Source organism: Euprymna scolopes, chromosome 3 (genome assembly GCF_053919585.1).
Source record: "Euprymna scolopes isolate OS-2025 chromosome 3, ASM5391958v1, whole genome shotgun sequence".
Classification (NCBI taxonomy): domain Eukaryota; kingdom Metazoa; phylum Mollusca; class Cephalopoda; order Sepiida; family Sepiolidae; genus Euprymna; species Euprymna scolopes.
Window position 1 is genome coordinate 68,817,822 of NC_136484.1, and position 22,398 is coordinate 68,840,219.

Sequence of the window (22,398 nt, forward strand, 5' to 3'; positions counted from 1 at the left end):
ACGCAAGAATTTATTTTTGCTTTTTTTAAAGCATCGTAATTTGTAACAATAAAAAATAATTTTTACAGTAACATTACGAAAAAAAGCCGCTAAAGTCCGTATTAATGTATTCGATATAACTCGAAGAAAAATGAATTCTAGCATACTATTCAGGAAATTAAAGATTCAATTAGATTCCTATTTCAGTCACCTGAATTATTTAGGCTGAAATGAGTTTAGGAATTTATAGCCAAACCTAAATATTTTTTTTGGTAAATATCCAGATACGCTACTACAGAACACCGACCACTCTAATTTGTTTGGGGGGGGGGTGATGTTGGGGCGCGCGTGCGCCCCAACATCACATCTCCCCCCCCCGCTCGCGCCCCGAATGTACAAAGTAAAATCTTCGGAAAATGTTAAATGGTGTTCTAATTGGTAAATGTCGGTGCGTAATTTGAAAATTCGATGTTCCAGGCAAAAAAAAAACAAAAAAAAACAGATAAATTACCCCCCCCACTCCAACTTGGTATGCTTTCCTTTTCTTATTTTATTTCTTTTTCAGCTAATTTTAAATTTTCCGCCCAAAAAGCGCTATAATGTATTTTTGAAAATTAGAAAATTCTATGTCCTGGAAAAAAAAAGTCCCCTACCCCCAACGTAGTTTGCTTGGTGAAGCCGTCGTTTATGCTACAGCGTTTTTTTTTTAAATTTTTTATTTTTAATAAATATTTTGTGTTTTATATACATAAAGTACAATTGTTGAATGTTACTGTTTTTATTATATTCGTTTGGGGGAGCACAATTAAAAAATTAAGAAAGATCAAAATGAAGAGAAATTTAAGTTTCCGTTCCATTTTTACAACAACCGTAAAACAGTGCATACTCAGCAAGTTTTATCGTAATTTATAAGCATATTGAAACACTAAATCAACATTTTATTTATTTTTTTGCATAATTAATGACGGAAGTATTTTTTTTGTTTATTTTCTTAACATCTGTTAAAAAAATAAATAATTTGTACATTCTCTTGAAAAAAAGAATCAAACTTTTCTCTACTTTCACATGTGTTCCATTTTAACAAACTGAGCCACAGCAACGCGTGGCCGGGTACAGCTAGTATATATATATATATATATAATTTTTCAACCAAAAAATTTAATATATTCATGTGTATCAAAATTCTGTAACTGCTCATATGCAAAGAAAATTTAAGTAAAAATAAAATAACTTATAATCGAACATTTATATCATATTTTCACAAAATGAAGATCAAAATGAGAGCATCATGTTGTGTATTTTCATATTCTGCCTTTTGGATCATTTTGGACAATTTACTTACCTGTTGGATTGGAAATTTTTAATTCTACCGTGTTTGGATTTTACCATTCTTGGATTTTTTACCCTTCACCGGACTATCCATTCATGTGAAATCTTTTTATCATGTTTCTTTTACCTCCTACTCCCCTTACCTCACCTTTTTTTTTAACCAAGTAAGATTTGTGACTTACTTGTAGTTTCACTAAATACTTTTACATGCAAAATCCAATCCCGCATTTTGCTAATTCCTGCCCTCTGATGAGAAGGAGACGATTTCTTCGAAATAGCGTGGATTAAGGACTATCCACTTATCTTGAGTTTCCTTTTTAAAATTAAATATGTTTTTAACTCTTTTTCAAGATGTCTTTTAACATGTTTTATTAATCATTTGTTCATATTATAAGCTCTATTTCCTTTTCGGTTTTATTGAGCTTTTACATCTGGTTGAGATTACTTTACTTGCAAATATTAACTCTTTAATATTTGTAATATATTTTAAGTTTACCATTTTGATTACCTTGGTAAACTTATTGTAATTTTTATTTCTTTATATATATATATATATATATATATATATATATACTTGCGGAATGATGTCCGGCTCCGCCCGGTCGAAACATACGCTTAAATATGATATTTTAATTTATCAAGATTTCATATATATTATTATAAAGTCGTAATTTCAAAAGTAAAAAAAAGTATTTGGGTTCCATCAGCTGGAATCGAAACCGAAATCAAAACTTTGACATTCAAAGTTGGTGACATTACCACTGTACCAACGTGAGACGCTTAATATTTAAAAATTAAAAAGAAACTATGATTAATGTACAAAATCTACTACGATTTTTTCAATTTTTACCGATTTTGGATCCCTTAAAAACTATTTAACTGGCTAAATACCATAAAAGAACAGCCCGTAAAAAATCCAATCATTTGAAGCCAGTAGGGCCGCTCTGCCGAGTTTCGGAATAGAGAGAGTTTGAAAATATGGATACAGACAGACAGACAGACAGACAGACTGACAGACTTGTAGCCATTTATATATTAGACTAGCGGGTGTACCCGGCCTTGTCGGGGTGTTTGGAGGTTTAAAAGAAAAAAAAAGTGTTAGTAGTCAGGCAGGTTCGAACCCGTGAAGCGAAGGCGGAAAAGAAAGTGAACAAAAACGTGACATTTTTCTACGCTACGCTAAGATGCGAGAGGAAGTGAAATGCGTTCAAATTTAACGATTAAAAAGTTGACTTGGTAAGTGAATGAGTTCACGCAGGTGTAGAAATAAAGGTTAGTTGAAGGATAGTTTATGCCGTATTTTGCTTCCCCACGATGTTGAGGAAAACCATCCCCCCCCAAAAAAAAGAGGCTCTCTAAATGTATAGCAATGATCTGATATGAAGGGGGTTTCCCACATTGATCAAAGCTAATTGCTTTTCTGAAGGTCACGACCGAGATAGTCAGTGGATTGCGATGGCTACTATTAGTTTCACTTTATTTATACGAAAAAGACCAACAAACACGCGAAAGGACGGAATAGAGGTAATTTTATAAAAGTTGATCAAAATAAATGTCCGTTTGCAAATCGTAGACATTATGATCTAGTATATAAAAGTTCTAAAAAAAAAAGTACACCCTCCCCCGAGAACCCCGGCGAAAAAAAAACCCTTTGCTGGACATAATAAAACGCGTGCGCCACTTTTGCCTTTTATATATATAGATTAGCGGGAAACGGTGCCCGGCTTAACTCGGTCGTAAAATTTATATGATATTTTAATTTGTCCAGATTTCGTATATAATATTGTAGAGTTGTGATTTCAAAAGTTTTAAAAAAATGTTTGGGTTCCATCAGCTAGAATTGAAACCGAAACAAAAGCATTCAAAGCCGGTCATGTTACCACTGTACCAACGTGACACGTAAACTGATTCAAATAAAAATTATATATAAACTAAGATCGATGTACAAAATGCATAGCGATTTTTTTCAGTTTGGATCCAGTTTTGACTCTTTTAAAACTATCTAGTCGGCTAAAGACCCATAAAGGTACGGTCCGTAAAAAACAAAACAAATTATTTAATGTCCCTAGCGTCGCTTTGCGACTTTTAGTTTCAGAGACGATATCTATCTTTGCCGAAATATGGAGACAGACCGACATATAGCTTTTTATATATTAGATGTGTGTGTACAGAAATTTTAATGCAAAACATGATAATTTCAATGTTTTTAATTACTTACCAAACCGCCGATCGATTTCATTCTCATTGAACCAGTTATGGCGTTGATGCTAGCTACGGTAAAGTATCCTTGCAAAGCTTCGGTCAGTTGTTCATCTGTGCAACTAGTGTCGTTCTTAGCTTTCCACCATTCTTTAGTAAAACTCCCGCTTAACATCCACACATGTCGCTTTCCAAAAAGCTTTAATTTGTAGGCCTGGAAATAAAATTTAACCAGAATTGAATCATAGCATCAAACATACATGACATCAGCAATAATATCTATATTTAAATTAATAATTTATATTTAAATGCTGGTGTACATATTCAAACATAAAGAGATAACAATTCGATGCACTTGTATATGATAGTGACTCTTTAAACACTTTGAAGTAAATTCGAAAACATTGATTTGGTGTCAATAAAGATTTCACAACTGGAGTTATGTGTTCTTAAGATGCTATCCAAATGGAAAATTGTTTATTTAAAATTAAAAAAATTGCAAAATCTTGAAGAAATAAAAAATGTTCGTGATTATTTGAAGCTGCACACTATTCAATTATGTTCGGTCTTAGGAATATTAGCCATCATACTTCTGTTTACGAATAGTAAAAAAAAAAATGACGGGTACATATTTGTAAATAAAAAAAACACAGCACAAATGGAACAGATCGGGAACGCGCGTACTGTGGCTGCATACAAATGCTGAGTTGAGTGGGAAGTGACGCCACGGTAGTAAAAAAGTTAAAAACTATAAAAGGAACGTGTGCACAGATAGACGATCACGTTCGATAGGACAGAGGTTAAGGAAAAGTATCAAGATCACTTTTATTCGGAAAAGTATTCGGAAATAAATGCCGTTATTACAATAGAAAAAAATGAGTCGAGTTATTCTTGGTCTTAATCTCTTTGCGACGTACTCTGCTACAACATTTTGGGTTGCGAGCGTTTACATGTTAACACGTGTGTAACGTTACACTAACTCGCATTACTAAGCAAACATCAATAAAATGATTGATACCGACGTCTGCTTTATCCAATAAAGAAAATACATAACAAGAACATAATACGATCGATTTTGCAAATTATCTAATTAAACTCTATATTTACAATTACACGGTGGCGTTTAAAACTACTTTAAAGACTAAAGATAGCAAGACAATAATAGAAATGATGCTTCTTTTTACTATGATAAAGTGCGTGCAGTAAACAACAGTTACGATACTAATTACGATTCGTCAAGTTCAGTTATTGAATAGCAAATCTGATTTGACATAAATATAATGGAAATATTCAATTAAGCACCATAGCACTATAGTATATATTTTACTTGTGAAAATTAATTTTTTAAAGCAACGAAGCTGATGGTAAGCATATGACTGATCAAATATTGGAGATAAACTCTATTTGTAATTTGTAAAATAAGGCTGTAAAATTTATAGAATGAATAAAATATTTAAGTTTCTTTAGATAGTACCATTAACTGTGTTTTTTAATATAAGTTGTTTTTTTTTAATATTTCAAAGATAAAAAGAAATAATTTTTCATGTTCTAAATTCAGTCGTACTCGTTCGTAACGTAAGAATATAATACAAACTTTTTCGAGCATAGTTTTGGTTAAGTTCAAGAACTAAAATAAATGTGAATGTCTAATAAGCGGTCATAGAGATGCAATGTTTTATCTGAAATGATGTTTAAATATAAAAAATGCAAGAGAAAATAAAATGATTAATGTAACCAATTTCAGCTAATTGAAAACTTCATAACGTATTACATCATCAATGTAGGGAAATTACCATAAAAATACACATGTTTACAACCACAATGGCTAGATGTGACATTGGAAACAGACAGATACAATAATCAAAGAAGCAAAGTTTTTGGCATATATATATATATATATATATATATATATATAAACATATACATATCATGTAAATATATATATATATATATATATATATATATATAACTATGTATGTATAGAAACATATATATATATACATATGTATGTATAGAAACATATACATATATATATATATATATATATATATATATTATATGTATATATAAAAACAAAAAGTCGCGGGAAAGAGACTACATAGTTTGTGTCTATGGGATTTGCAGACTAATCTCTCCTGGCCTAGATAATTTGTCTAGTACGCCTTCATATATATCTATATCTATATAAATGTGAATTTAGTTCGTTAAAAGTGAATAAAACCATATTTCTACGTTACCATTTTATTTGAAATTTTCAGACAACCCATCTTTAGAGTCGAGGGATGTTTTTATGTTATTAAAATAAGTTTACCTCGCGAATTATTAAAATATTAAATAAAATAAATATATTTTTTTAACCGTTAGTGCGAATCTGTTCTGTTGATAAAACTGAACTACCGGTTCGATTCATTTCACAGCCACGAATTGACGAAAGATTTCATTTTCTGTTTACACGATAAGTAAAAAAAAAAACAAAAAAAACATTATTCATTTGTTTATCTTCCACATTTTTTAATTTACACATTTTTTCTTTATTATATAAGGCAAAAAAAAAAGTTTTTCGCTTGCTTTTTGAGTTTTTTTTTTTTCGATATAAGATTGGTTGGTAAAGTACATTTTTTTTGTCCGCGCTATTTTTTTTAAATCGTATTTCCAGGTTTAATTACAGTTTTATTATATGTTTTTTATTCAATTGTAAGGTTAAAATACACCCTCCCCTCCCCATGTTAAGAATGGCTTTTTAAATAATAACGTTATTATTACAACACGGATCACTCTCTGCATGAGTACTGTATTTTCACCTAACAATTTAATAAACAAAACATGGTACTTATGCAGAGAAAGTACCATAATAATATAATAATAGAATAATAACGTTATTTAGAAAGCCATTCTTAACATGGGGATGACGTTTTGTGACTATTCTATACTTTCACCTAACAATTTAATAAACAAAAGATGGTACTTATGCAGAGAAGGTACCGTGCTGAAATAACGCTATTAAGAAAGCCATTCTTAACATGGAAAAGGGAGAGTGCTCTGTAACTATTTTATATTTTCACCTAACAATTTAATAAACAAAAGATAGTACTTATGCAGAGAAGGTACCGTGCTGAAATAATACCGTTATTCAGAAAGCTATTCTTAACATGGGGAGGGAGTTTTGCATCTATTCTAAAATATGAATGCTTTTTCTTTATTAAAGAAATTGGGTACTCGTGCACTTATTGATCCGTGCTGAAATAATAACGTTATTATTTAAAAAGCCTTTCTTAACATGGGGAGAAGAGGGTGTTTTGTAACTATTCTGGACTTTAACCTAACAATTTAATAAACAAAAATTAAACTTAAGCAGACAAGGAACAGTACAGAAGCATTAACATTATTTAGAATACAATTGAATAATAAAAAAACAAACTTTAATTAAACTTGGAAATACGATTTAAAAAATAGTACGGATCGGTAAGTGCATTAGCACCATAAATTTGTCTAATTCTTAATTTCTTATGTTATTGGGGGGAAAAAAAGGGTAAATATGAGGAATTACTCTACCCTCGAAAATTCCTTTAAAATTACCACTCCTAGAGGTTTTCGGGGTCGCTGAAAACGAAAATAACCTTTATAATTAAGGCAAACAAGTAGTTTCCAAGATATGAAGAAATATTAGTTTTAAAAAGTGAAGGATCACTTTTCCATAATAATTTAACGTAAAATGATCACCCACTTTGTGGCCACGATTTTTGGGGTGGGGGCTTTCTTTCTACCATTGGAAAATCCTTTAAAATTACCTGCTTAAATAGTTTGGAGGGGCGGGGGGTCGGCCGCCAAAACACCCCCACACACAGAAAAATACCCCTCTCTCAGGTAGCCAGAAAGTGGGTGCTCATTCTAAGTTAAATTTAAATTGAAAAGTGATCACCCACTTTTCGAAAAAATAATTTCTTCATATCATGAAAACTTTCTTTTTGCGACGGAAACGGTTTGCAGATTCGTTTTTAGTACACTGAAATCTACAATAAAATATTTCGTTATATACGAACATGAGACGGGCCTTAAAGTAAAATAATACCGGATTTTTGGGGCAGATTTGCCATTTAGTTGTATAATATCCTCAAACCAGGTAATCACTAAAAGGGACTCTTAAAAGTCGTTACCTGTATCGATCAAAATTTAAAACCACTGATTATATGTCAGCCTACATCACAGTAACATATATTGAGTGAGTTCCTAACAGTATTTTGTATAGTTTTTTAGTTTAAACTCATTTTCCCAAAATTTCCCCAAACTTAACGTGTTCGATACAGTCTGCCGCCATTTGTATTTTTCAAATATACCGATAAACACTGCATGTTTTTGAACTGATTAAACATTATACATTACATAAAAACACTACAATCTTATCCAGTTAGGTAGAACATTTACTTTTCTTGCCTTTGATAATATTTATTTGTTATATATTCATTTTTTGACAACTTCTTTGTATCTGTTTATACAAACCCTTTTCATTTAATGTAACGTTTAGTCAGCTCGAAAAACAGTGTTTATCGTTGTATTTGAAAGATACAAATGGTGGCGGACACTGTTGATTATGTTAAGTTTGATAAAGTGAGTTAAATCTAAAAAAAACTATACAAAATACTGTCACAAATCAACCGATTATGCCAGTCTATGTCATGGTAACATATTCGGTGGGGTTTTGACACTGTATTGTATAGTTTTTAGTTTTCAACTTCATTTCCTAAACTTAACGTATTCAACAGTCTGCAACCATTTCTGTTTTTCCAGCCGATTAAACATTTTACCTTACATAAAAGCACTAAACAATTATCCAGTTAGGTAGAAATGTAACTTACCTTACCTTTGCTTTCATTTGTTTTTGGACAACTTTTTCGAATCTGTGTATAGTAACCCCCCCCATCACTCAGATATTAATTACTAACTCACATTTTTGTATACAGAAAGAAAAAGAAAAAAAAAACATTCAGCGTTTCAACGTTAGCTTTATCCACTGATTGTTGGTCGAGCCCAAGCCATGATTGACGGTAATCCTGAGGATCAGGATCCAATTCTGCAAGAGTACCATTTTTTTCATTTTTTTTTTTTTAGAGTGGATTGCTGTACTAAGAATATAAGAAACATGCATTTTCTCTTTTTTATTAGAATTTTCCATCACACCAAATTGAGCCACAGCAACGCGTGACAGGGTACAGCTATATATATATATATATATATATCTGTAATAATTATTAAATACCTACAGCACTAATGTTTCATCCTTTCAGGAATCATCAGTGCAGGGGGTCACTATTAACACCAGTCGAGATTTTCAAAACCGAGCAGCAGAAGTAATGTCTTTCTTCATTAGCAAGGACCCAAACCTATCGGCTACCGTCAACCGCGAAAGATACGGTTGAAATTTAAACATTTATTCTTATTAAATGCTTTTAACATCAGTCAGAGTGATCTAATCATGATATGATGATCTGCGCATACGAGCTAAGTTGACCGACTTTATTACAGCTGAAAGTGCTCAACTATACGGAACAAGTTACTTAAAGGAATTGACATTATTATTTACTATAATAATTATTAAATACCTACAGACACTAGTGTTTCATCCTTTCGGGAATCATCAGTGCAGTGTGTCACGATTAACGCCAGTCGAGAGATTCGAACCCGACAACAGAAGTCATGCCTGGCTTCATTAGCAAAGACCCGAACCATTCGCCTACCGCGAAAGATATAGTTGAAAGTTAAACACTTATTTTTATTAATGTTTTTAACGTCAGTCAGAGTGATCTAATCATTATATGACGATCTGTGCATATGGGCCAAGTTGACCGATTCATTACAACTGAAAGTGCTCAACGATAAGAAACATGTTTCTTAAAGGGGCTGACATATATATATATATGTATATATATATATATATATATATATATATATATATATATATATATATATATATGAGCCTAGATTCTAGACCTCACAATATAAGACAGACGATGAGGGGAGGTTCTGATTTTGCCATTGCTTATGACCTCACTGAGATTGTTCGCGGACCCATCCGTGTGCCCGATACTACAAGTCAGTATGCAAGCCTTCTAAACCTTTTTCTCTCCACTTCCCCTGAGCTATGTGCATGTTACGTTCTTTCTCCTCTAGAATCCTCCGACTACTCCGTCGTATCAGTTAAGATAAAAATGAAATGTAATAAATCCCCAGACGTACCCCTCTACCGTACTGTATACCGATACTCCATGGCTGACTGGGATAGATTCCGTACATTCATATCTGATCTACCTCTGCATTCCATGTTTAAAAAGGATGTGTCCTCTTTAGTATCAGATCTGACCGAATGGCTAATTGTAGGCATAGACCGATTCATACCATCTAAAAAATTCCAACCAAAACCTAACAGCCAGCCATGGTTCTCCCCAGAATATGCTGCTGCCATCGCGCATAGAAGTCACCTTTTCCATAGCTACCAACGTAATAGATGCACTGAGACTAAAGCTGCTTTCAGGAACGTCAGCAACCACTGTAAAAGAGTAATAAAAAATGCAAGAGATCTATATGCTCAGTCCGTTAAATCCAAAGTACCTGATCAGCGGCTTGGTTCCCACCAGTTTTGGCAAATAGCAAATAGGATCCTGAACAGAAGTGTGCGTTCTATCCCAACCATTATCAATGGACCTGGGGTCATTTCATCAGCATCAGACAAGGCCAAAATATTTGCCAAGAACTTTGCAGCTAATTCTACCCTATGCGACGAAGGCCATCACCTCTCCATATTTTCTCCTATAACACAGAACACGCTAGGTTACATACAAATATCTGTGCATGAGGTCGCCAAGCTAATCAAGAACCTTGATTCCAGTAAAGCAACTGGCCCTAACGGCATCCCAATTATAGTGTTAAAAAAGCTTCAACCAGAACTTGCTCCCGTACTTATGAAACTGTTTAAGCGTTGCCTTAAGGAGAAGTGCTTTCCAACACCCTGGAAAACCTCATCCGTATGCCCTGTTGATTGAGATTGTCGGACTGACTTCCTCATCTTGGTTGTTATTGTCACAACGTCCTAGTGACATATGGCCGAGTGGTCCTAGACGTTGTATCAAAGTTTACAGTTACCCAAAGGTGCTGAGTTCAATCCTGAACGAAGGCAGTGAAAAAGTAACATTGAAAAACAGAGAATCAGCAACTATGTCCCAAAGCCTAGCTGGAGTCCGAACACGGTACCCCCGTAATAATAATAAAGGGTTGGGTTCGAGACTCCTAACAAACCGTTCACCTGACGAAGGCCGGAGGGCAAAACGGCCGAAACGTTGTGACAATAACAACCAAGATGAGGAAGTCAGTCCGACAATCTCAATCAATGAAAACAACTCATCTCAAAAATACAGACAATTACCGTATGCCCTGTATTTAAGAATTCAGGTCATAAGTCATCTCCCTCTTATTACAGACAAATAAGTCTCTAGTGTGTCATGAATAAGTTGCTGGGATCCATATTAAATAGAGAAATATTCAACCACCTCAGCAGAAATAACCTTCTTAGTGACACGCAATATGATTTCCGTTCTGCAAGATCTACCGCAGATGTGCTAACGATTATATCTCATAGGATTAGTGAATCTCTTGACAAAGGTTTCCTTTCTAGGGCAATTGCTCTTGACATATCAAAGGCCTTCGAGAAGGTATGGCATAAATGACTACTTCACAAGATTTCCAGCTACAGTATAACTGGAAATGTTTTCTCTATCATTAAATCACTTCTCTGTGATAAGCTCATAAGAGCAGTGGTCGATGGACAAAGATCAGAAGCCTGCAGTATTAATGCTGGAGTCCCTCAGGGGTCCATCCTGGGCCCAACTCTCTTCCTGATCTACATCAATGACCTCCCTAAACACATACTAAAATCATTTGTTGACATCTATGCTGATGACACGACCATCTACGGCAACACATCAAAGGCTGTAAATGACAAGGTTCTCTCTGATTCTCTCTCTCCTCTGATCTCGAAGCGTGGTTCAGTGGGGGAAGACGTGGCTGGTTACCGTTAATGCATCTAAAACCAAGCTCCTATCTTTACATCATCAATGCTTTGATCCCCATCTGGCATCAATTGAAATGGATGGCTCTCGTCTAGGAGAAGCCCCATGTTTTGATAAGCTTCTGGGCTTGACCTTTACTCTTGATCTGAAATGGAACACACACATCAAGTCTGTTGCCAAGGTCACTGGAAAGATGGTGGGATCCTTCTACCGCTCCAGAAGATATCTCACTACTGATGCAATTCTCTATCTATATAAAAGCTAAATACGCCTAAGGATTGAATACTACTGCCATATCTGTGCAGGAGCTGCTAAAAACAGCATATCCTGCCTTGACAGAGTACAAAATAGACTTCGTGGCTTAGTGGGAGATGCCCTTTTCTCTTCCCTGAAACCTCACTCCCACAGAAGAGATGTTACGAACCTATCTTTGTTTTATCGCAGGTGTTCGTCTGAGCTCCAATCTCTAGTCCCCCCGCGCCAATCTTTTACGAAAAACACCCGTCTAGCTGAAACCACTGTCCAAAATTTTCCCCCTTTTACCTGTGCCTAAATCAAAAGGTAGATTCCATGAACAAAGCTTCTTTCTTAGAAGTGCACGCCTGTGGAACTCTGTTCCGTCTGCCTGCTTCCCACCTGACTACAACCTGGATGTATTCAAGTCCAACGTTAACAAATCCCTGATGAACCTCCCCCTTAATAGACACTTTTATTAAACCCCCACACTAACGTACTGTACATGCAATAACCTTTATCCCTGAGTTGCTTCCGGGCCTTGATAAGTGGTGATCACCTTGTAAAAAAACAAAAAAAAGCTATTTTCTTTTTATAAACATCAATTGCAAACGCAAACACCGCAATATCATTAACTAGCGGGGGTACCCGGCGTTGCCCGAGTGTTTGTTTCCGGGACGGGGGGGAGTTTTAAAAAATGTTATGGTACGATCAAACCCGGAGTCATGAGTAAAAGTAGGAAAATAAAGTGTGAAAAAAAAAACAAAAACATCTGCAACGTTAACAGTTCGGCCACCAAGAAAAGTCCATTCCAGTTGTTTAGGAAAAAAAAAAAAACGACTACAGTAGGTCGGCGCGAACGTGAAAATATAATGTGAATTGTCCAGCACGCTAACCACTACGCCATAGAGTACTACAGCTTAGTTTAGTGATTTTAAATAACTTCACATGAAAGAACTACGAAGCCAAACCGGTACACTCTTCTCAACTGTTCCTTGTGAACGATCCTCAAACGATGTTAAGTGGTGGCAGGGGGAGAAGGAATTTATTAGAGAGAAAATATTTTACCACTTCCAGTGATCCTAACCGATTTTGGCCGTGACTTCTCAGCAGAAAAAGTATAGAAATCTAAGATTATTGAGGAATTTGAGAAATAATAAGCCTATAACACACCTCAGATATTGTTCTGCCGTTTGTGCATATTATATTTGCATGAAATATCTTGATTTTTAATCCTATTAAGGTCAAAATCCGACGGGAAAAATGAGTTCATTTTATTTATATAGAGAAGAGAAGAGATAATGAAACGTGAAATTGTTTATTTAAAGAATATACGTTGACTAACTAGATACATATGTATATAGAGATTTTTTCTTCGTTTAAAATGCCGTCATAAAACCATTATTTTTATGTTACTTTGGACATCTTGGCTAGTATCAAAGTGTAGTATTTGTTCTCCACAACATAAGCGCCATTAGATACCGAAGGTTTTTACGTAATTTCTCCCTTGAAAAAAATCCAAACACACACAGACATATACACAAACAGGGAAAGTTTCGCTATAGTATAAGTAAATAAGGCTTTGGTTGTAACTGTTAAGCTAGACGAATAAATTATTTGGATGTAAGAGTAGTCGGAATTATCAAAAATACACTCTCTTTTGTTGCGACCTTTAGTTGTCTGATTAGATTAAATATATTCTGTTGATATTGGGTTGACAAGAATTAAGTCTGTTGTTGTTTCGTGATGCAGAGAATCGATACCTTGTTTTAGAGAGATTGGGACCTTACAAAATATTAAACATTTCCTACGGAAATTTTATGTACATGCGACTCATAACGCAATACACGCACCTTATTTATTGTTTTACGTATACGAATATGAAGTAAAAAGGTATTAGCAAATCCGTTTTCGGTCATTTGATCACATACTCAACTCCCACGTTCTCAGACGATCTGTACGGACACGAACAAGTTTCCAATCTCCGAATGTCCAATCTCCGAAATAAGTTCCTTATTCATAAAATACTAGGGAGACGTGTGAAAATTCCACAGCGTACTCTTTAATATGTAATACATTGATGTTGGCATTCTGTGGATGTTCAGCATAAATAGAAACGCTCTGATATTATTGTAGCTCCTTTATTAATACGGCAAAAGAATTTTTCTTAGCTAGCAGGGACGTAAAATACGCTAAAATATGATATTTTAATTTATGCAGATTTCGTATATATTATTATAGAGTAAATTTTCTACCGATTCTTTTTATTATAAAGTTATGATTAATAAAAATGTATCCATATGACTTGAGTTCATCAGCTTGAATCGAAATCGAAACCAAAACTTACGAAGAAAAAATGGATGTATAACGTGAGTTCCTTTCTGCTAAATCGAAACTGAAACCAAAACTTATGAGGAATTCTTGGTAAAATTATTTATAAAAAATAGATGACTTGAGTAAAACCAACAATAATCGAAACCGAAACCAAAATTCTTAAGCATTCTTAATAAAATTATTTATTATAAGAAATGGAAGGTCATAACACTTAAACAACAGTAACTCGGAAGAAAAAAGATCTAAGCGTGGCACACAAAAATAACACACACGCTTTCGTATTAATATATAGAGTAATGAACACACGGATAATTAATCTTATTTCATAATTTAACTATGATTTCTTTCAACGCCAACTCGCTTATAAATTCTAGCTCCATATATAGGGATTTAAAAAGAGATCAATCACAATTTTTTCTTAATGTTTTGGAGGTCCAAATGAATTGTTTTTCTTTTACTTATTTCCCCTAAACATGTCCATTAAATTGACGACATTTTATCAGGTGCTTTATTTTATTTGCACCCGAAAGGATCGGATAGTTAAAATTCAACAATTATTTGTTTTTTAACATTACAATTCAATTATTTGTTCTTTAACATTACAATTCAATTATTTGTTTTTTAACATTACAATTCAATTATTTGTTTTTTAGCAGTACAATTCAAATATTTGTTTTTTAACATTACAATTCGATTATTTGTTTTTTAACATTACAATTCAATTATTTGTTTTTTAACATTACAATTACATTATTTGTTTTTAACATTACAATTCAATTATTTGTTTTTAACATTACAATTCAATTATTTGTTTTTTAACATTACAATTCAATTATTTGTTTTTTAACATTACAATTCAATTATTTGTTTTTTAACATTACAATTCAGTTATTTGTTTTTTAACATTACAATTCAATTATTTGTTTTTTAACATTACAATTCAATTATTTGTTTTTTAACATTACAATTCAATTATTTGTTTTTTATTTGTGTTTTAAGATTCTGCATTGTCTGTCACGCTCCAACAACTGTCCGATCGTCGCAATGTCACATACTTGTGCCTGTTTTAAAAGTACTTTACTGTAATGTATTCTGATGAACTCACATCACTTGTTCCTCCTTGATGTACATAGTCCTAACTAAACTGGCAAGCGCCAAAATCCAACCTCTTTACTGTTGAGGCCCCTATAATGTGGAAAACCTTCTACTCTAATAGTATTTTCTTTTCGGACTGATAGACTTTAGAATTCTGCCTCTGTTTCATGCTTGATACTACTAATCTGCTAGAGTTTTAATACAATGTGAAGAAACAACTCGCTGCCTAACTCCTCTCAGTCACCTGTTAAGCACGATCTGAACTAGGTGCCCCTTACATTCCAAGCATCAGTATGTATTGATTGGGGCGGAAAAGAGGCAAACAATTGAAGCATGCATGGTTCCCCGTGATTGCACAGTGAACGAGGCATAATAAATGACTAAGTTCAGCATTGCCCCCCCCCCCCCGTCCAAAAGTACCAAGGGGACATCAAATACTGGTGAAAATTAACAACCGGTGCAGTTTTAGGTCTTAACATATGTAAATTTGAGTTCTGCATCATGCAAAAAAAAAAAAAATGAAAAAAAGAAATGACTAAGTCCATCATTTGTCCGCCTCATTCAGTCCCTAAGGCCGTAACATATATAAATGTGAGTTTAGCACCATACAAAACTGCTAACTAAATAGACATACACAGAAAAATTTTGGACAAATATGGTAAAATAGTCCCCAAAATGGAATGCCTTAAAAGAGCCTATGGGGCACACCCCAGAGATATCACGAAGTATAGACAAATAAAATTATATAGAAATCAGTGAGTTACAACTTTTCAGAAAGTTTTATAAACATCCAAGGCATTTTTAAAAATAAGAACAAAATTGTCAATTTTGGCCATTTTAACCCGAAAGGCACCCCGAAGGGGGCAACCGGAGTTTTCCCAGAAACTAAGTTCTGTTTATTTTTACTCATATCATGTTTAATGTTTGTGCAAAATTTCAAAAAATTGTAAGGCGTAGTTATTGAGAAAAGTGCGGACAGACGAACAGACAAGGGTAAATTTACAGGTCAACCCTCCTTTTTTCGGGACCAAAATATATATTCATTTATTTGTGCATACATAAAACGAACGCATTGTTGTAATATAATTTTCGTTTTAATAATGTCTTAGTTTTCTAGCATGAAATATCTCTTAAATTAGCTAAGCAAATTATCTACTCTTGAAACTTTCTTTAAAGATATAACGACTTTCTTTTATTCTTAAGGATATACACGGCTACATTTTTTAAAAATTAAGATCTCTGTGAAAAGATCATAGTCAAGTTATATAACATTTGTACATGACATCCTCCACTTTATGATAATAGCCTAGTCACAGTGGTAAATTTTCAACTGATTGTCTGCGAAAAAAATGTTTAAGAATATTTTCTCATTTTTATGCACTCATTTTGCAGTTAGTTTAAATGTTGCTTGTATCATTATAAAACGATAAAATATGGAAGAGAGGCTGTATATATATTATCGATGTAGCGGAGAAAAATTACGTATAAAATTCGCGAATAAATCTACGAATAAATAAACGAATAATCCATAGAGTGTCTATTTAATCCGAATGTTTATGAATAAAAATTCGATTTCAAACATAAGCGTGACGGACAATTAGAGGGACAGCATGGACCAGCTAATGGACAGAGTGTCAAATGGAACAGCAATTACACATCTAAAATTAGATAAATAGCATACTCAATATATATATATATATATATATATATATATATATATATATATATATATATATATATATATAAACCCTGTGCATCGCTTTATGGCAGGCCAATATTTTTCCATTTTGAAATTGCTATGAAACGCAGATACGTGAAATTTTGAAGACTGGAAGAGCATAACGAGGCGCCTTCTTTCCCTGATTTTTGTGGAAACAAATATTTTGGAAATTATGCTCATTTTCTATTTTCTGGTAATTGTAAATATGTATCACTTTATTGGAGGTCTCCCAAAATCCCAGAAAGTGTCGATGGACAGCTAGTGAAAAGAAACGTGTTGGTGCAGGCCTTGCAGAAGATTTATCTCTCGATCTAGCCAAGTAGCTTGGAAGAAGAACATTGTCTTCATTTGTTGAAAATCCAAATATCAAACCAAGGAAGGACAAACACACAAGAAAGTCAGTTTCTGCTCGTGATTTTAGAAAATAATTGCCGTCAACTTATCAAGCAGCTGTGCCAAGGCTGGAATACCTTCCTCATCCAGAAAGACACACTGCAATATCTTAAAAGAGATTGCGAGAAGCATTAAGCCCATAGCAAGACCTATTTTAAACCAAACTCATAAGGAAAAACGTTAACTTGTGCTTAGAAATGCATGAAAACCAGCTCCGAAAATTTTCTTTTCACCGATTAGGCCGGAGCAATCTTGATGGATTCGATAGGTGGGCCAAAGTTTGGAGTCTTCTTGGAATCCCTACCCCTCACCGATTCTGTCGTCAACAGGGGGTAGTGGTGTCATGTTTTGGATTGAAATAATCTCCGATGAACTAATAGGACCGTTTCGAGTGCCAAAAATGTCAATCTGACAAGCCATTCTTATATTTTATTTTTAAACGAGCATTTGTCATCATAGCTTGATGACTTTCCATTGGCGCATCACCGCAAATTGATTTTTATGCACGACAATGCGTCATCCCCTCAGTCAAGGTTACGATATCCTACCTTAAGTCATTAGGTATTAGTGGAAAAAATTTGATGGAATGACCACCTTATTCTCCAGATATAAACCTAATTGAGCAGTTCTGGTCAATAATAAAGGTTAAAGTTTATGAAAGAGATGTTCAATTTACGTCGAAGGATGAACTTGCACCGATTAACATCATCAGTTGACAATAAGCTATCCAAAGTGATTTTGAAGCATGGGAAACCCATATGTTTAAGCATTAACTGCAGTATTTTTAAGACAAACTCTTGCTGAGGCATCCTTCATACCTGTTGTGGGGTATAAATCACCCCTATTTGAGAAATAAGTGGAATCAACCAGTCCTATGAATACCACTGGTTTCAGAGACTAAATGGAGACATTCATACCATGTTTAACCGCATGCTACGAACACGTTCCTCTCATACCACTTTAGTGGCTCCTGTATTCTTTATGATAAATACATATATTTTATACACTTTACACTACTTGTGGGTTCTTTCATTTGTGACCCTTAGCACGGGTCTACAACAATACCCATACCCTTCCACTGTCGGGAAATAATGCAAATCATGACCCCTCAGAGAAAATGACATTGGTCCAAAAGATCATAGGTTTCTCCATCATCTCACAAGCACAATTTTTTCTGCACTTGATATTACCAGGACGAAGAAGAGGTTTCCTTTTCGCAGTTCTACCATAGTAGCCCACCTCATAAAGATACCTGACAGCTGTTCTGGGACTGACACTAACTTGTGTTGCAATATTATACGCTTTGCACTAAGGATCCTTTTCAAAATTTGTTTTTCACAAGACGCAAAATTCTTTCAGAGTTCCCGGGCGATCTGGATGAGGTTTTGTGCACTCTTTGTCCTCTGTTGTGAATTGTACTATCACTCTATTACGTGTAGAAATGAGTATTGGAAGATTTTCTGCTATTTTGTTAATATGCTGTTTTGTTTTTAAATCCTCGAAACAGTGTTTCATTAGAAACAACCGAGGATCGCTACAAAGGCCTAGTGTGAATTCTTGGAAGCAAACTAATATAGTGGTTGCAAGAGCATAATTGATTTACAAGCAAAAATTTTCCTGCGAAAGACATGTAATTTAAAGTTTTCAAAATATCATTTTTAAGATTAAAAAACCTTCGAAGACCCTTTCTGTCTGTCTCTATCTCTGTCTCTGTCTGTCTGTCTGTCTGTCTGTCTCTCTCTCTATATATATATATATACATCATTCAAACACTACCGTGTTTGAATATATTGTTATCCAAACACGATATATGGTTAAGTGGCAATTTTAGTCATTTAGAACTGCTTTAAAGCTTTACCGCTCACACATTTTTCGACCAAAATTTAAACAATTATTGCAATCTATAGATCATCCTCTCAGCTATATTGTGATTTTTTTTTCAATTTTCGTACAGTAAAACAAAAGTTATGATGAATTTTCCGGTGTTCAAAATCGTAAAAATATGTAAGGAAGTGAGCGACGCTTTTTATGGTTGGTTTCCATAGCTACCACGTCGCTTCAGCGAAAACTGTTAACACTAATTCGAAAAGAGAAGTAACAGGGGAAAAAGAGAATTAAAGCATGAAACAAAGATAATTGGGGATATTGAAAGCAGACAAGTGCCGTACAGTTATTAAATATGTGTTTTGTAGGCAAAAAATAAGACTGAAATTAAACAAAGAACAAATGAATTTATTGAAAGCCTTGAAAAATCATGGATTTCAATAAAAAACTGCGAACATGAAAAGTCATTTGGTTAAGCTTAAACATGGAAAAGTAAAGGACTAATTGCTAACACTAAAAAAGAAAAGGACAAGATATTCTAGTAAAAAATATAATAAATTTATAACTTAAATATTGCAGCATTAAGAATTTTTTTTAAAAATTCAATTTATAACATTATATAATCAATTCTTAATGCTACAATATTTTAAGTTATAAATTTATTATATTTTTACTAGAATATCTTTTCCAGTTTTAACAACTCGTCCTTTACCTTTCCATGTTTAAGCTTATCCATATTACTTTTCATGTTCACATGGTTTTATTGTAATACACACACATGCACACACACACACACACACACACACACACACACACACACACACACACACACACACATATATATTGTAATTTTGGAAAGCATGGAAATTAAGCTACACAGAATTTTTCGCGTTTAATCCCCAGAAGCCTTACGAATCCTCACGAGAATGAAATGCTGAACACTCTTTGTAATTTAATTGGCACATATATTTTCAAAATTTACTACACGTATTAATCACTTTTTATGTAAATACCGAAAATTTATAGACAAAATCTTACGTAGATTCGTACAATTATATATATATATATATATATATATATATATATATATATATATAAATATAAATAATATATGTACACATATATAAAATAATATATACATATAGATATATACACATACGTACATGCATTACATGCATAATATTAGGACCCGTTTCAGACGTTGCTCGGTGTATTAAAAAAGAATGGTAACTAAGAAAATATTATTAAGTGTATTTTTATGAATGTATGTTTTCATTTTATGAAGTGGTCAGTAGGAATTTCCATTGTTCAGTGATGTCATATTTTTGTGTATTTTACGATTCTATTTATAGGCGTTATTTATTTACAGATAGATTAAAACATGAAATATGAATAATGGAAGTAACGCGTAATTGGGAAAATAGGAAAGCTATACTTAAACTTCTGTGATTAAAACTGAAGATTTCGAAAGAATACAATTTAAATAATTTGAATACATTAAACATTGATCATCTAGATTTTTTCATTTCCGTTGCAATGTGACAGATTATGGTACACATTAATGAGATTTTTCTTTCAAAATATGATATTGAATGTAATATCATTTTCATATATGAATTCATGGTAATCATAAATAAATGTAACCTCAGCTTATATAATGTTAAACGTTTGAGGGACTGTAATATATTTTACTCAGATTTTATAAAATGAAATCTGAGTGTTATCAGGTACAAAAATATTTCTTCTCATATATTTTTGAAAAACTGCATTTTACATATAAATTAATCTTAAATTCCATAAGATTCGAGAAATCCATAAAAATGTAACCATTACTTAATTTTTTTTATAGATTTATAAACACATGTACGTTTGCACATTAAAAGTGAAAACTACATATTAACATTGTCTTAAGCCCTTTGTAATGTAAACACAATTTTAGTCTCGCATCTGAAAAAAAAATTAGTTTATTTAAGGCTTCTTATTTTGAATGGTGCTAAAGTTATGATGATAATATTAATCTATATTAATTTACATCGTGTTACAAGCAGGAGTAAACCCTACGTTGCGCTGTGGAGGTATGTCATTGACAGTAATTTAATAAATGAGTCTCCACTCTCATAAAAAAGTGAACTACATGCAAAAAAATGCTGAGTAAAAACGAAAATGCCGACACAGAAGTTTTCTTTATAAAAATGAGCCCACCACCTCACAAACTAAGGCAATACTAAATATTAACGAAGCAGTATTGGAAAAGGCTGAAATGATTGGTTGTTCCTTTTCGATACCGTTTCCGAGAATGATAAACCCTTCTTGTTGTAATTGTACTGAAAAATGTGATGTGCCCAGAAAATTTTGCAACGGAAAAAGGGCAATTTTAGCAAGTTAGGAAAATTTTGCAATTAGGAAATAAATATCGATTGAAAATAGATTTTAGAACCGTTTTTGCGGGGATAAAGTTTTAAGTGGGCGTTTTCCCATATTACTAAACTGATGTATTGTAGTTTTAAAATAAATGAAACGTTTTCCTAAGTATTAGTTCTAAGAACATGTTTATCTTTTCTAATTATAATATTAATAAAAAGTAGTAAATAAAAATACGATTACAAGAGTAAATTCATTATGATACATATCGATGTCTTCGTAAATAAGTCAATCATTTTCATAGTTAAAAAATCAATTTGTGACTGTTCGAAATGCATTCTGAAGTCTTTAAACTACAGAATAAAAAGTTAATTTACTTGTTAAAAGTTGGTAAATTTTACTTATAATTCAGTTATAATCATTGGTGGCCATGCTACATATGGATGGTACGACGCCGATAAAAGCTGAGGTGTGCACACACGAACATTTCAGATGGATATTTGATCTACATTCTTGTGTTCCGTAATATGACCGAAAGTGCAGTTATCACAAAAACAAAAAAAAATATTTACATTCCCGGTTAAAAGGTTGTGAATTGCGCAACACAAAATAAGAAAAAGGATGTTAATATTTAATATTTACATATCAGGAATGTCGGTTGATATCTATATAAGACATAAGCAAAAGAAGAGAGAGACAGCCGTCGAGCGTGAATGACATTTCTCAACCGTCATCGCATACACAAACCAACCCATACAACAGAAATGGTTAGAAGCATCTACTTCCTTTTTATTCTGTTATTTGAAAAAGAAACTTTATGTTTAAATGTAATAGCATGTGTTTAAGAATATTTGTTATTTTTATTTATTTTCT

At 33.2% G+C, this 22,398-nt stretch overlaps 1 protein-coding gene across 1 annotated transcript in view; it reads right to left on the minus strand.

Annotated features, from left to right (window-relative positions):
• The window catches only part of LOC145256084 (uncharacterized), a 767,766-nt gene that overhangs the window by 239,758 nt on the left and 505,610 nt on the right, over positions 1-22,398 (minus strand). Inside the window, exon 5 of the mRNA XM_080114670.1 lies at positions 3,527-3,721. Within this exon, the coding sequence (XP_079970796.1) occupies positions 3,527-3,721 (195 nt within the window). The remainder of the gene's footprint in view (positions 1-3,526; positions 3,722-22,398) is intronic.